We start from the raw sequence: 13695 nt of genomic DNA, 5'->3' as shown, positions 1-13695 counted from the left end.
AAAGTGCCTAACTTTTTAGTGATTGTAAACCTAATTTTGTTTTATGGTTTTAGGTCTCGCCAGCCTATCGCAGCCCCTCTCTTTTCATGTCCTGACAAAAACAAGGTTAATTTCATCCCAACCGGATCAGCTTTCTGTCCTGTAAAACTTCTCGGCCCTCTCCTACCTGCCTCTGACCTGATGCTCAAGAACTCTCCTAACTCTGGCCAGAGCTCAGCTCTGGCCACCCTGACCGTGGAGCAGCTCTCCTCCCGGGTTTCCTTTACGTCTCTTTCTGATGACACCAGCGTGACGGGCTCCACAGAGGCCTCTGTCCAACAGCCATCCCAGCAGCCGCAGCAGCTCCTGCAGGAACTGCAGGGCGAGGAGCACATCTCCGCTCAGAACTACGTGATCATCTAAAGCAGAGGGGGAGCTGGCCTCTACCCTGTGTTCCCTGGATTAGGAACTAGATCTCAGACATCTATCTGCATGGAGTGACAAACTTCCTGACACCACCACCAACAGAATACTTATCAGCATCATAAAGTATCTCTTAACACTGATCTTGGCAGGGACGGAACTCCTGTTCAGCAGTTTTTGTGGAAAGCAGTAATGCTTGCAAAAATGTGTGTATCATTCAGCATTTTAAGTGGAGACTATGCATTTCATAGTATGTTTGACAGATTAGTACTGTGTCCTGTGTTTTGTTCCAAACTCTTCAGTATAAATAAGCTCTATATCAGAAAGTTGCCTGTCTAAATAGAAAATGTCTTGCTGTGTTTTGTCCTATGGAAAAATACTGTACTTCAGAATTATGTTTACAATCGATCCAGGTGTTTGTTTCTAACTTCTGTAATACATACAATGCAAAAAAATAAATAAATAAGTGGCCACAACAGTTGCACAGTGCCCACCCTATGGCCTAGCTTCAGGTACTTCAGTTGAAGTCTAAACTCAGGTAACTTGGAATGTATATCATATTGGGATATTAACTATTTCACAGCTAAAAAGCTAAAGAGGGAACATCACTCTTTTGCCTTTTCTTATTTTATGCATTTCCCTTTCCTCATTACATTCCACGTTCTTAGAATAAGAAGTGCATTCAACCCTAGGAGAACAGAAATCCTGGACATGGGTGAACATGAGGAGAACCAGCAAATCTGTGGTGTCTGACATCACTTTTGTCATGTGGTTACACGTAAAACAACTGTTGCATTCACTGTTTCAACATGTGTAAATGTGGCTTTTTTTTTTTTTTTTAACAAGTTCAGGTGTTGCTCCGTTAATGACTGATACAATGTTGCAAATAAAATGTCCAGTACTAGGCTGTACAAAAACATTCCACCTTGTGTGTGTGGAATTTAAAGACAAGAATGTCTAGGTCTAATTTCAGGACCAGTGCAGTTTCACAGGAGGATGGCTGAGGTTTTTTGTTTATATTGGCCATCAAGGTCGTGAAATGCTACTGTTCTATCAAATGGCATATTAATGTTTAGTTTCTATTTTGGAAATTCTTTAATTTGCAGGTTAAGAAATGACACACTTTTGGTTATTGTTTTCCTCAAGCAGTTCGGGTGCATGAGTTGCATTCACACAGAGAGAGCATACGTGAGTCTCAGAATTCAACATAAGTAAGCAGGTTATGTGGTGACTTACCAATGCAGTAGTTTGAAGCTGTCTCTACTCAAGCCTCTCATAATAATACCATGAACAGTTCTGTTCACATTTTGGATGCACGAAGTAGAGCATAAACCCAAGTAAAGAGCCCTGAACTTGCAGACTCAACCTAACTTCTCCAAGTGTGAAGAGAGCCCTAGATATTCCTGACTGGTCAGTGGAAGAGCCCAACTTCAGACATTGTTTTCTGCAGCACAAAGAGAGTATTCAAAAGCAAAGGGAAGTTTCTTTATTTTTATTCCATTGCTTTCAGTTCAATAAAACTGTTTCATCTGCACCTGAAGTGTATGGCACAGTTTTCTTAAGAATTAGGGGAACAAGGTGCTTAGTTACAGGAACGTTTCAGTTCCTTTCAGTCATTCCTGGGTTTCCCTTTGTTTTATTTTCTAAGGAGGCTGAAGAAGGAAGAGTTGATAAAGAAGAAAGCAACACCATTGATTTTTTTTTTAAAAAAACAAATGATATATATGTGTGTGTATATGTTTGTGTGTGTATGTGTTCTGTGTATTATTTTGTCATGATCCCAATTATCTTCTTTCCACCAAAGTTTGCAGTAATATTCTCTCCTGAAGGTGCATTCTGGCTCCTTTAAATTAGTCAGTGTTATATTGTAGGAGACTGTCATGGGAAAGGACTCAGTTTACTTTTGCCATTTTCACAGGGGAACCTTTTAAAACAATCTATTCAGCAGAAGAAACCTTTAACCCTAATAATCTCAGGCCTTGATGAAAATACTATATTTTGTAGATTATGGTTAAAGGGAGAAAATATTAGTTCTGTAAGATAAATATGAGCTCCATTAACTTCTGATATCTGGTTTAGCATTACATAATGTGTTGATCTTATGCTCTGCTTTTGTCCAAATAAGATGCAATAGTATCAATATTAGTTTCTGAACGATGGACTGAATATGCTTTTTTTTGGTAATGAAATCTGATGTACGATATTTATAGTGACATGTGCTTTTATTTTCTCATGAGAAAACTAAATATTAATTGTGTTGTACATTTGTTCTTAGCATATATTAAAGTTCTGAACCAAATGTGTTAAAGCTTATGCTTTGCCATGTAAATTTCCCAGAAGTTGTTGAGCTCAAATGTATCCTACATCCAGCTGTAGAAATTTGTCAGAAATTGTTTAAATTTTGTATATAGTTGTACTGTTTAATTCTAGCCACTGCGCTGAACAGTATTCGAGTTACCATACAATATGGCTTTACACAAGGAAATGTGTGGCTTTTGTTTTGTATTTTTTCAGTATAGAAGTTCCTGTGTCTTCTTATTTAAATAAAGTTATTAGTAAAACTGGAATAGTTCACATATGTTTTTGGAAAGACTGAGCTTTTTAGCATCTTACCTGACAGGGGTGAATTCAGCTCAGGGAAGTGGCAGTATTCAGTACTCACTCAGTTCCTGACCTGCATCTCTGGGTTGTAGGTAGTCTGACTGGATCAGATTTCCACAGCCTGGTTTCCCCTTGACATTTAATTTACACACTTTCCATCACAAGGTAAGAAGCTAGATGTCTGAAGTTCCAAGTCTTTGTACTGCTCCCAGCTATGAGCACCTTAAAAAGAGAAAACATTGTCCCCATGTTGTTATTTTATGCCTAAGAATTATTTACGAAAAAAGTTTTTTAAGTTCAGTGAAATCACCACAAAGGAAGTTGCAGCAAAATTAAAAAATTTTTCACTCTTTATATACGTTTTCAGGATAATAGGTAGAAAAGCTTTATGGAACAAAGGAGTGTTGATGTTCTTCCCAGTTACCCAAATAGGGTCATCATAGGCCACGTGCTGGCTTGAAAGCAAAAACAAACCACTTTGAGAAATAATTTACCAGCCGAGTATTATTCTTCATTTCCGAAGCACATCTCACTAAAGAGGTTGATAAGATTTGACTTTTAAATTGAACTTAAAAATAACGACTCAGTAGCTGTGTTTCAGGCCTTAAAAAAATAAATATAACTTTTTAATAGTGAGTTTGATCTTCTTCAGGACAATATATGATTTAGGCAGGAAATTATCTACCTTATACAAGTTAAAAACTCCATTGCAAATGAACATGAAGGAAAACTGGAATTCTCAGCCCCATCTCTGCTTGACTTGATCAGATAATAAGCTTAATATTAAATGGCCCTGAGAAACAAGTCAGTATTTGCAAAATCAAACCTAAGGAACAAGGAAGGGGAAATGAGTTATAAGAATTTCTTATAACCCTGTGTTAGCTAGAAATAATCACTTAAAGTTTATTCACGAATATCGCAAAATAAATATTCACCTCCACGCCACAGTGTGAGGTGAGGTCCCTTCTAGCTCTCAAGTTCCGTTATCCCCGACATATTCCCTCCTGCTCTCTATGAGCAGCTTCCATCTTCTACCCCATCTTTGGTACTCGCAAGTCTTTCTTCCCCTGTAAAATCACTCCTTTGGGGATCTCAGGGCTCTGTAGAGCTGCAGGAGCTTTGTGAAGATAGATCCTGTAATTCACACCTTGAGTCAAAAGCTAAATGCCACAGTCTAGCCCCACGGTTCCAGTTGTCTGAAAAGCATCTCCTCAGACTTCTTGCCTCATTTCAACTGCAGTGATTAAATGCAACGAAGACACTCTCTTGTCCCTGTCACACCAAATCAGCTCTTCTCCTTTACACTCCTATTCCTCCTGTTTCCCAAAAGACAAGGACTGGAATTCTATGTCCTGAAGTTTTCTCCACCTAAATCAGAGTTGCCTTTCTGTCTTCCTGTTGTGTCACCACTAAATATCAAGCTGCAGAGACATGATGGTGGCAGATTAGACAGCCATGCCATGTGGATGAAATTTCTTTTGAAATAGGATTCTAATGGCAAGGAAACAAAATAAGTTTGCTGGACTTCCAATAACCTCTATAGCTGTAGACCAGGGATCAACCAACTACAGCCCATGGGCCAAATCCACCCCAATGCCTATTTTTATAAATGTTACTGGAACAAAGCCATGCTCATTTGCTTATGTACTGCCTATGGCTATTTTGCTGTACAATGGCAGAATTAAGTAGTTACCACAGAGACAGTCTGGCCCACAATGCCTACAATATTTACCATCTGGTCCTTTACAGAAAACATTTACTGACCTCTGACATAGACTAAAGACTAAACTAGATTAGGTAACGTGTCATAAATGTGGTGGTTTTAAAAATATGAACACATGGGTTTCCCTGGTGGCGCAGTGGTTGAGAGTCCCCCTGCCGATGCAGGGGACGCAGGTTCGTGCCCTGGTCCAGGAAGATTCCACATGCCGCGGAGCGGCTAGCCCGTGTGAGCCATGGCCGCTGAGGCTGCGCTTCCGGAGCCTGTGCTCTGCAACGGGAGAGGCCACAACAGTGAGAGGCCCGCGCACACCCCCCCAAAAAAAAAAATGGCCACAGTCTCTTCAGCAAGTGGTATTGGTAAAGCTGGACAGCCACATGTAAATCAATGAAGTTACAATATTCCCTCATACCATACACAAAAGTAAACTCAAACTGGCTTAAAAACTTAAAATATAAGACATGACATCATAAACTCCTAGAAGAGAAGGTAAGCAAAACATTCTCTGACATAAGTCATAGCAACGTTTTCTTAGGTCAGTCTCCCAAGGAAATAGAAATAAAAGCAAAAATAAACAAATGGGACTTAAAACTTATAAGCTTTTGCACAGAATAAACAAAACAAAATGAAAAGACAGCCTACGGAATGGGAGAAAACATTTGCAAACGATGAGACCAACAAGGGCTTAATTCCCAAAATATACAAATGCTCATACAGCTCAATAACAGAAAAACAAACAACCCAATCAAAAAATGGGCAGAAGACCTAGACATTTCTCCAAAGAAGACAAACAGATGGCCAACGGGCATATGAAAAGATACTCGACATCGCTAATTATTAGAGAAATGCAAATCAAAACTACAAGGAGGTATCACCTCACACCAGTCAGAATGGCCATCATCAAAAAGTCTACAAATAATAAATGCTGGAGAGGGTGTGGAGAAAAGGGAACCCTCCCACACTGTTGGTGGGAATGTAAATTAGTGCAGCCACTATGGAGAATAGTATGGAGGTTCCTTAAAAAACTAAAAATAGAGCTACCATACGATCCAGCAATCCCACTCCTGGGTATATATCCAGAAAAGACAAAAACTCTAATTTGAAAAGATACATGCATCCCAGTGTTCACAGCAGCACTATTTACAATAGCCAAGACATGGAAGCAACCTAAGTATCCATCAACAGATGAATGGATAAAGATGTGGTGTGTGTATGTATATATCCATTGTATGTGTATGTATTAGCCATTAAAAAGAATGAAATAATGCCATTTGCAGCAACATGGATGGACCTAGAGATTATCATACTAAATGAGGTCAGTCAGAGAAAGACAAATATCATAGGATATCATATGTGGAATCTAAAAAAATGATACAAATGAACTTATTTACAAAACAGAAACAGACTCACAGACATAGAAAACAAACTTATGATTACCAAAGGGGAAAGAGGAAGGAGGGATAAATTGGGAGTCTGAAATTAATAGAAACACACATATAGAAAATAGATAAACAACAAAGTCTTACTGTATAGCACAGGGAACTATATTCAATATCTTGTAATAAACTATAATGGAAAAGAATCTGGTATATATATATATATATATATATCACTTTGCTGTATACCAGAAATTTATACACTGTAAATCAACTATATATATATAATCTCCACAAACTTTTTTTATATTCCTCCCTTCCAGAGGTAGAGCTTTATTTTCCTCCCCTTAAGTGTGGGCTGGACTTGCTTTAGAATAGAATACAGCCGAAGTCACTTTTAAGCTTAGGTTATAGAAAGACAGGTTGCTGTCTTGCATGTGCACTCTCCTGGACCACTTGCTATGGGGAAGCTATTTGAGAGGATACTCAGGAAGTCTATGGAGAGACCCACATGGCAAGCCGCAGAGTCCTCTGGCCGCCAGCTAGCAGGGAACTGAGGCCTCCTGCCAGCAACCGTGTGAGCGAGCTTGGAACGGGCTCCTCCAGCCCCAGTCAAGCCCTGAGATGCCTGCAGCCCCGGCCCACAGCTTGACTGCCGAATCTCATGAGAGGCCTCAAGCCAGACCAGCTAAATCACTCCTGGGTTCCTGACCCTCAGAAACTGTGAGAGAATGTTTTTGTTGCTTTAAGGTGCTAAGTTTGGGGATAATTTGTCACACAGGGCTAGAGAACTGATACAATACAGCAGCTGCCCTCTGTGCCTGTACCTACACACATATACCCATTACTGCCACCAATATCACCTAGAGCAGGGGTCCCCAACCCCCCAGGCCATGGACTGGTACCAGTTTGCGGCCTGTTAGGAGCACAGCAGGAGATGAGCGGTGGGTCAGTGAGCGGAGCTTCATCTGCTCCCCGTCACTCACATTACTGCCTGGACACCCCCCCGCTGCCTCGCATTGCTCGAATTACCACCTGGACCACCCCCCACCATCCGCCCTGGCTTCTGTGGAAAAATTGTCTTCCATGAAACTAGTCCCTGGTGCCAAAAAGGTTGGGGACCGCTGACCTACAGTCTTACTGTATCATTCTGTCCTCTGGGTCCAGAAAAGGAGGCTTGCCTTTTTGGAATGGACACTTCTTGAATGAAGCCCATTTGGACTAGGTCCAAGACAAAGCTTTCTCATATAAAATTTTGCTATTTGAACAACTCACATGATAGTAAGTCTACTAGATGTGCCTAAAAGTTGTCTAACACTATACCATCTTACCTAAGACAATCCAATGGAAGGAAAAATTAAACCCTTACAGGAAGGACAGGTGATCAGTTTTAAAAGCTGGAAAAGAAGAAAAAGCAGAATCCCTAAAGAAAATGAGAAATATTTCCATCTCAAATAGCTTTTTTTTCCCTTAGTGAACAGGAGGCTGGTGACCCAATGATTCTAACGGCCTATTCCATTCCAGAGGCATTTGCATCTCTCAGGAGAGGAAAATTTTTTCAAAGGTTCCAGATCAGTTGGGTGATGACCCCTCTCATTCAAAAAAGCCATTTTCTTAAAAATGACTAAGAATTTGAATAATTAGATCATTTTCCCTCCAAAAGATTTTCTGATAATAAGAAATGGGTCCCCTTTCACACTACAGATTCTACTCAAGTTTTGGCATGAGTTTTAAGCAGGACTTTGATGACATCCCTTGAGCCAGATCTGGGTGTGGGCCTGCAGGCAATGGATGTTATTTCAAACCACTGTCGGGAAGCAGGCTGGATAAAAGGTGGTTGGAGGGCTCCACAAGGACCTGCCAGACTGAGAGAAGGGTTCATGTGGGAAAGGCAAACCATTTCTCAGGTTTTCTATTCCACTTTGTAAAGGAAACGGGTTATACTCAAGGGATAGAAGTTAACAAAGGCCACTGCTCATGTGTTGCAATCAACAGCCTGCCATTTTTCATATGGACTGAAATCCAGGCAAACAGGGTGATCTTAACTCACTCTCCATTCACCTGGCCGTTTGATTACAGACAAACACCTGGTGTGGTCTCCCTTGCTTCCCTTCCCAATTGACCCCCCATGGAGCTTTGTATGAAGAACCTATTTCCTTTTGAACCCCTGACCCTTTCTCCTGATCACTCTGCTAAATTCAGGTCCTGCAGGAAGACAATAAAGAGGTAGGAAGAGGAGGCCAAAGATGGTTACACCTGGGGAACAGGATCTGTGGGTGGGGCAAGGAGAGGGCTGAGATGAGCTTTCACAATATTCATATGCCCTATTGAAATATTTGATTCTTTTCTTACAATGAGCATGTATTCCTTTAGTAGGGTTTTCTAAAAGAAGACAAGGAAGCAGCATGACCTTCATTTTTGCAGAAGTGTTGGCAGTCCTCTTCCCTCTGCCTGCAACTACCTTCTTACTATCCATCATTCCTGCAGCAGAAAGTGCATATGACTGGACTGCTTCACATACTCCTGATATAAAGACAAGGTGAAATTCAAGGGGAGTGGTCAACATGAAAATAAATGTTTAGCCTCACTAATGATCAAAGCAATGCAAATTGAAACCATTTGTTTCCTTTAAACTAGCAAAGATTAATAAGAAGGATAATATTCAGTGCTTAAGGGGGCGGCGGGGATATGGTCACCCTCATACATGCCATTAGAAGAATAAATTGGTACAGCTTTCTGAATAAGAACATGGCAGCGCTTACACAAACCAGTGTGACCCCGTAGTTTTGTAAAAACACATATATATGTGAGTTGAAAAAAGACACAAAGAAGGTACAAAAATTAATAGCGGTTACGTCTAGGTTGCAGATAATTTGTATTTAACATTTGCATTTCTGTTTTTCTGTTTTCTTTAGTAGCAACTATTAGCCTTATGACTTGAGAGAAAATACATGTTAATTTCTAAATATTAAGGGAGGGAAAAAAGTATGGAGGAAAGGAAGGAAATGCTAGCAAAAGATTTAGTTTTAACCGAAATGAGCCGCAGATCTCTTAAAATCAAGGTGGATTGAGAGAAGGTTTGGTACAGTGAATTTTGCCCCAGCAGGAGAATCCGAAAATGACATAGAGTTTCAGATGTTTTCCTCTTAGAAAAAAATGGCCTCAACAGCCTCATACTCGGGTAAAGAAGATTAAATGATTTAAGCCTGTGTATAAATTGGGAGTTTGGGATTAACATATACACACTACTGTATACAAAATAGATAATCAACAAGGACCTACTGTATAGCACAGGGAACTACACTCATATGTGTGTGTTTTGTGTATATATGTGTGTGTGTGTGTGTGTGTGTGTGTGTGTGTATATATATATATATATATATATATAAATAACTGAATCACTTTGCTGTACACCTGAAACTAACACAACATTGTAAATCAACTATACTCCAAAATAAAATAAAAATTTGTTTAATGATTTAAGCCTGGATTGGAGTTGGAGGTGCATTTGGGAAAGGCTGCAGCTTTAGTTCTGAGGACACAGCATTCCCTGGAGTGTGGAGCACACTAATGGCCCTCCACTCAGCTGAGATGGATTTGTGAAGTGAGCACCCAAGGGCCCAGCAGTCTGTCCTGTTGTTTACATTTTTTGAACCGCCTCATCTAGAAAACTGAAAAGGACCCCCTGCCCCAAACAAACTATAGAAACCTGAAAATGGCCAAGAGATTGTTCTTGAATGTGATTCCTGTTTCTTAGTACATATTCTTTATTGAGGGTTCTTTAGTCTAGTTTTACAGATTGCCTAAAGTGGATGCATGTGAGATGGACTCTGACCAGGATTTGGATTAGAAGAGACTGGGAATCAAAGCACTAGACAAGCTGCAGTGAAGTCCTTGGCTTGAGAATCACCACTGTAGGAGGACTCGGCCCCTCCTATTTGCCTTTGAATTTGTAGCTGGCATAAGCCAACTGGGTGGAAAGCAACTTGGGATGTTTCTTTATTTCTCCTTTTTGGCAAGTTTCTGCCCCTTATTCACCAAACTGAGGCTCTGAACTTTGCCATCTGTGATTTTGGTCGGCTGGCAGGCCACACCTGGTAGAAAACCATGTCTCTGCCACATCCTGGGACCCAGAGGCAGTGTGGCATAAGGGCATATGGTCCAGGTTTGGCATCACACAAGAGTGAGTGATGACCCTGTGACCCTAAGAGTCTTGGTTTGTAAAATAGAGATAATAATGCTTAATCTGCTTGGGCTGCCATAACAAAAGACCACAGAATAGGTGGATTAAACAACAGAAATTTACTTCTCACAGTTGTGGAGACTGGAAGTCCGGGATCAAGGTCCAGCAGGGTTCAGTTTCTAGTGAAGACTCTTTCTGGCTTGCAGATGGCTAGTTTGTCCTCACATGGCCTTTGCTCTGCACCAGTGTCTCTTCCTAGGGTGCTAAGCCTATCAGGTCAGGGCCCTGCCCTTCCTCACGATCTCATTTACCTTAATTACCTCCCAAGGCTGAATTTCCAATATAGTCACATTGGGGGGTTTAGGCCTTCAAAATATGAATCTTTGGGGAGACACAATTCAGAGCAAGCAAATACCTACTTCCATTAGGAAAATGCAAATTAGAACCATGAGATACCACTTTATACCTGCTAGGATGGCCATAACCAAAAAGACAAATAATTACAAGTCTTGGTGAGGATGTAGAGAAACTGGAACTCTGATACACTACTGGTGGGAATGTAAAATAACGTAGCCACTTTGGAAAACTGCCTAACAGTTCCTCAAAAGATTAAGCATAGAGTTGCTGTATGACCCAGAAATTCCACTGCTAGGTATATACCCAAGACAATAAAAATATGTCTGCACAAAAACTTGCACACAAATGTTTACAGTGGCATTATTCATAATAGCCAAGAAGTAGAAACCATTCAAATATCCATCAACTGATGACTGGAAAGATAAATTGTGTCATATCCATACAACTACTAATTCAGCAATAAAAAGGAATGAAGTGCTGGCATATGATACAAAATGGATGAACTTCTAAAATATTATGTAAAGTGAAAGTGTAACCAAGCACAAGCCTATGGGGCCTTCCTGGGACAGACTTTGAATGATCTGTATTTGCTCTTAAAATATTTTGTCACTTTGGTTAAGTGAAAACTATTGTTTCACAGTGAACTATGATCTTATTTGACCAAGTGTTTTGAAAACTTTTTGATATTTTTGACAAACTTCCCAAATATCAAATTCTAATTAAAGTTCTTTTGACCTCCAGCTAACTTTGGGATACTGGAGAGGGCCCCTAAGGCACCTGACAGAGAAATATTAAACCAACTAGGATGATTTGGTATGTGAAATTACATGGGAAGCATTATCACACGAGGGATAAACCTTAGGTTATACTATATGGATGTCATTAATATAAATGTTCTAGAAATTATAGGAAGTTCCTAAAATTTAAATATGCCTTGATATAATGTTATCAGTCATAATTCTAGTTATTACCTTAAAATGTATGTCACAGCAACTTGGCTAAGTCCGTTTGTCAACTGCATTGCAATCAGATCTTTAACCATGCCTTCTCATGTCTTTTGTCATTCATAAACAGTTACTGTTTCACTCTGATGCTTTTGAAAAAAGGCTTCGTCATCATGAAGATTCAAAGAAAGGACTTTTTGACAAGTACAGGTTTCTGATAACTTTCAGATAATACTGCTGAACTAAGTAAAAAATTAAAGAATTGTAATGGAAACCCTGATGGTTTCATAAAACTGTTAACAAGAAGGATTAGTTACATAGGACTGAATGAACTGATAAATATGGTTATAATTTTATGGGTTTTGTCCAAAATATTATTGGCTTTTAATTTGTTTTCCAGATATAAGGAAACCTTTCCCCTTAAGCTAATTATAATTTTTTTTTTTTTTTTTGCGGTACGCGGGCCTCTCACTGTCGTGGCTTCTCCCGTTGCAGAGCACAGGCTCCGGCCGCGCAGGCTCAGCGGCCATGGCTCACGGGCGCAGCCGCTCTGCGGCATGTGGGATCTTCCCAGACCGGGGCATGAACCCGTGTCCCCTGCATCGGCAGGCGGACTCTCAACCACTGCACCACCAGGGAAGCCCAGGCTAATTATAATTTATAACAACTTGGTAAATTACACTTTTGTAAGTAAAACTGAAACACTTATCTTTTCCCTCTACCTGATCCTTCCAGAAATTGGAAATTCTTGGGTTTCCAGCAGCCTTATCAGGTGAATAAGAGAGGTCACCTCCTGACAGGTGCAGGAATCTCAAGATATTTGGGGGACTTCAAGAAGAGGGAAATTCACCCAAATCTATAGATATTGCAGGCACAATCTGACGACAAGCCCATGGTGTGGCTTTCCTGGTCTTGAGAGGCCTCTTAAAAGTTCGATCTGAGTTTCTTTATGAAAAGTTCCAGCAAAACCAATTTAAAAGAGCCTATGTGATCAATTAACCAGACTTACTTTGCAAACAAATTAGTTTTAATTTGGCTATATTTGGTAAAAATTAGGGCAATTTTAGAAAGAAAAAGATTATGTTTCAATGGATATTAAATTCTAGTTTTGTTAATTCAGGTCAATATTTACTGCTTAAGACTCACTTCCCAAGTAGCTTCTTGTTGCTATGTTACATTATTGTAAAGTCCGAGTTATTAGGAGGATATTCTAAGCTTGTTTCTGAAGTCAATCACAGTACTGTATCTTTGGATGAAGATCAGATGCCCCATGACCTGCAACCAGGAGATTATGCATACTGGAAAAGGCATCATTTAAAGAACCCTTATCAAGTATTCTTAAATACCTCATGCACAATGAAACTGAAGGGAGTTAACTCTTTAATTCGTATTTCCCACTTAGGAAAGACCTCTGCATTGTACTGGTCTATAGAGAGGTCTATTGGTCCCAAATAATATCCACACCAGGACAAAAAGAGGATGACAGCAATGGTAGGCAGCTAACCCAAGAATCCAGACCAGGTCTGTAAGCCCTATCATACTAATTTAATTGAACCCTTTACCAAAACTTTGTCTCCCTATCAGCACTGAAAGTTATTGTTTTACTTCTAACCATATTTTGCCCCCAGTGTTTAAGATGGAAAGAAAATTCTCTAATGAAGTTGTCACAGAGTATAACTACTCATGACACGTATCGCTCCTTGCTTTAGGTCTACTGCTTGAAGCACATGTACAATGTTTTGCAAGACAGTTCAGTGTAACTGATAAAAATGTATAGCCTACAAAGTGTTTCCCCATCAGCATACCTCTGTGCTTATTTATTTTGTCTGATTATTTTCTCCCAATGTGGATAAGTAGGCAAATTATATACACATACACACACACACACACACACACACACACAAAGCAGGCCTAGCACCAAGGGACATCATGGACCTAGGACAGGCAGCAACCATCCTGGCAACAAGGGACAATTATTTTGATTATTAATGCTTTCTATCAAAAGTGGGAAATGTGGAGGAAATTTTCACATACTGAGGTCTGGGAAAGTAATTCTGGCTTATACATGACTTAAATTGAACTTTAGGCTAACCAAAACAGCCTGTTTGTGGC

General features: G+C 39.9%; 1 protein-coding gene across 1 annotated transcript in view; it reads left to right on the top strand.

Moving 5' to 3' along the window:
- The window catches only part of GLCCI1 (glucocorticoid induced 1), a 142571-nt gene extending 142169 nt beyond the window's left edge, over positions 1-402 (top strand). The window contains exon 10 of the mRNA XM_007448446.1: positions 54-402. Coding sequence (XP_007448508.1) covers positions 54-402 — 349 coding nt within the window. The remainder of the gene's footprint in view (positions 1-53) is intronic.
- Positions 403-13695: the final 13293 nt, after the last annotated feature.

This window comes from Lipotes vexillifer, unplaced genomic scaffold (genome assembly GCF_000442215.2).
Source record: "Lipotes vexillifer unplaced genomic scaffold, Lipotes_vexillifer_v1.1 scaffold1156, whole genome shotgun sequence".
NCBI classification, from domain to species: Eukaryota; Metazoa; Chordata; class Mammalia; order Artiodactyla; family Lipotidae; genus Lipotes; species Lipotes vexillifer.
The sequence above is the reverse complement of the archived record's forward strand: the minus strand, read 5'-3'. Positions and strand labels throughout refer to the sequence as shown.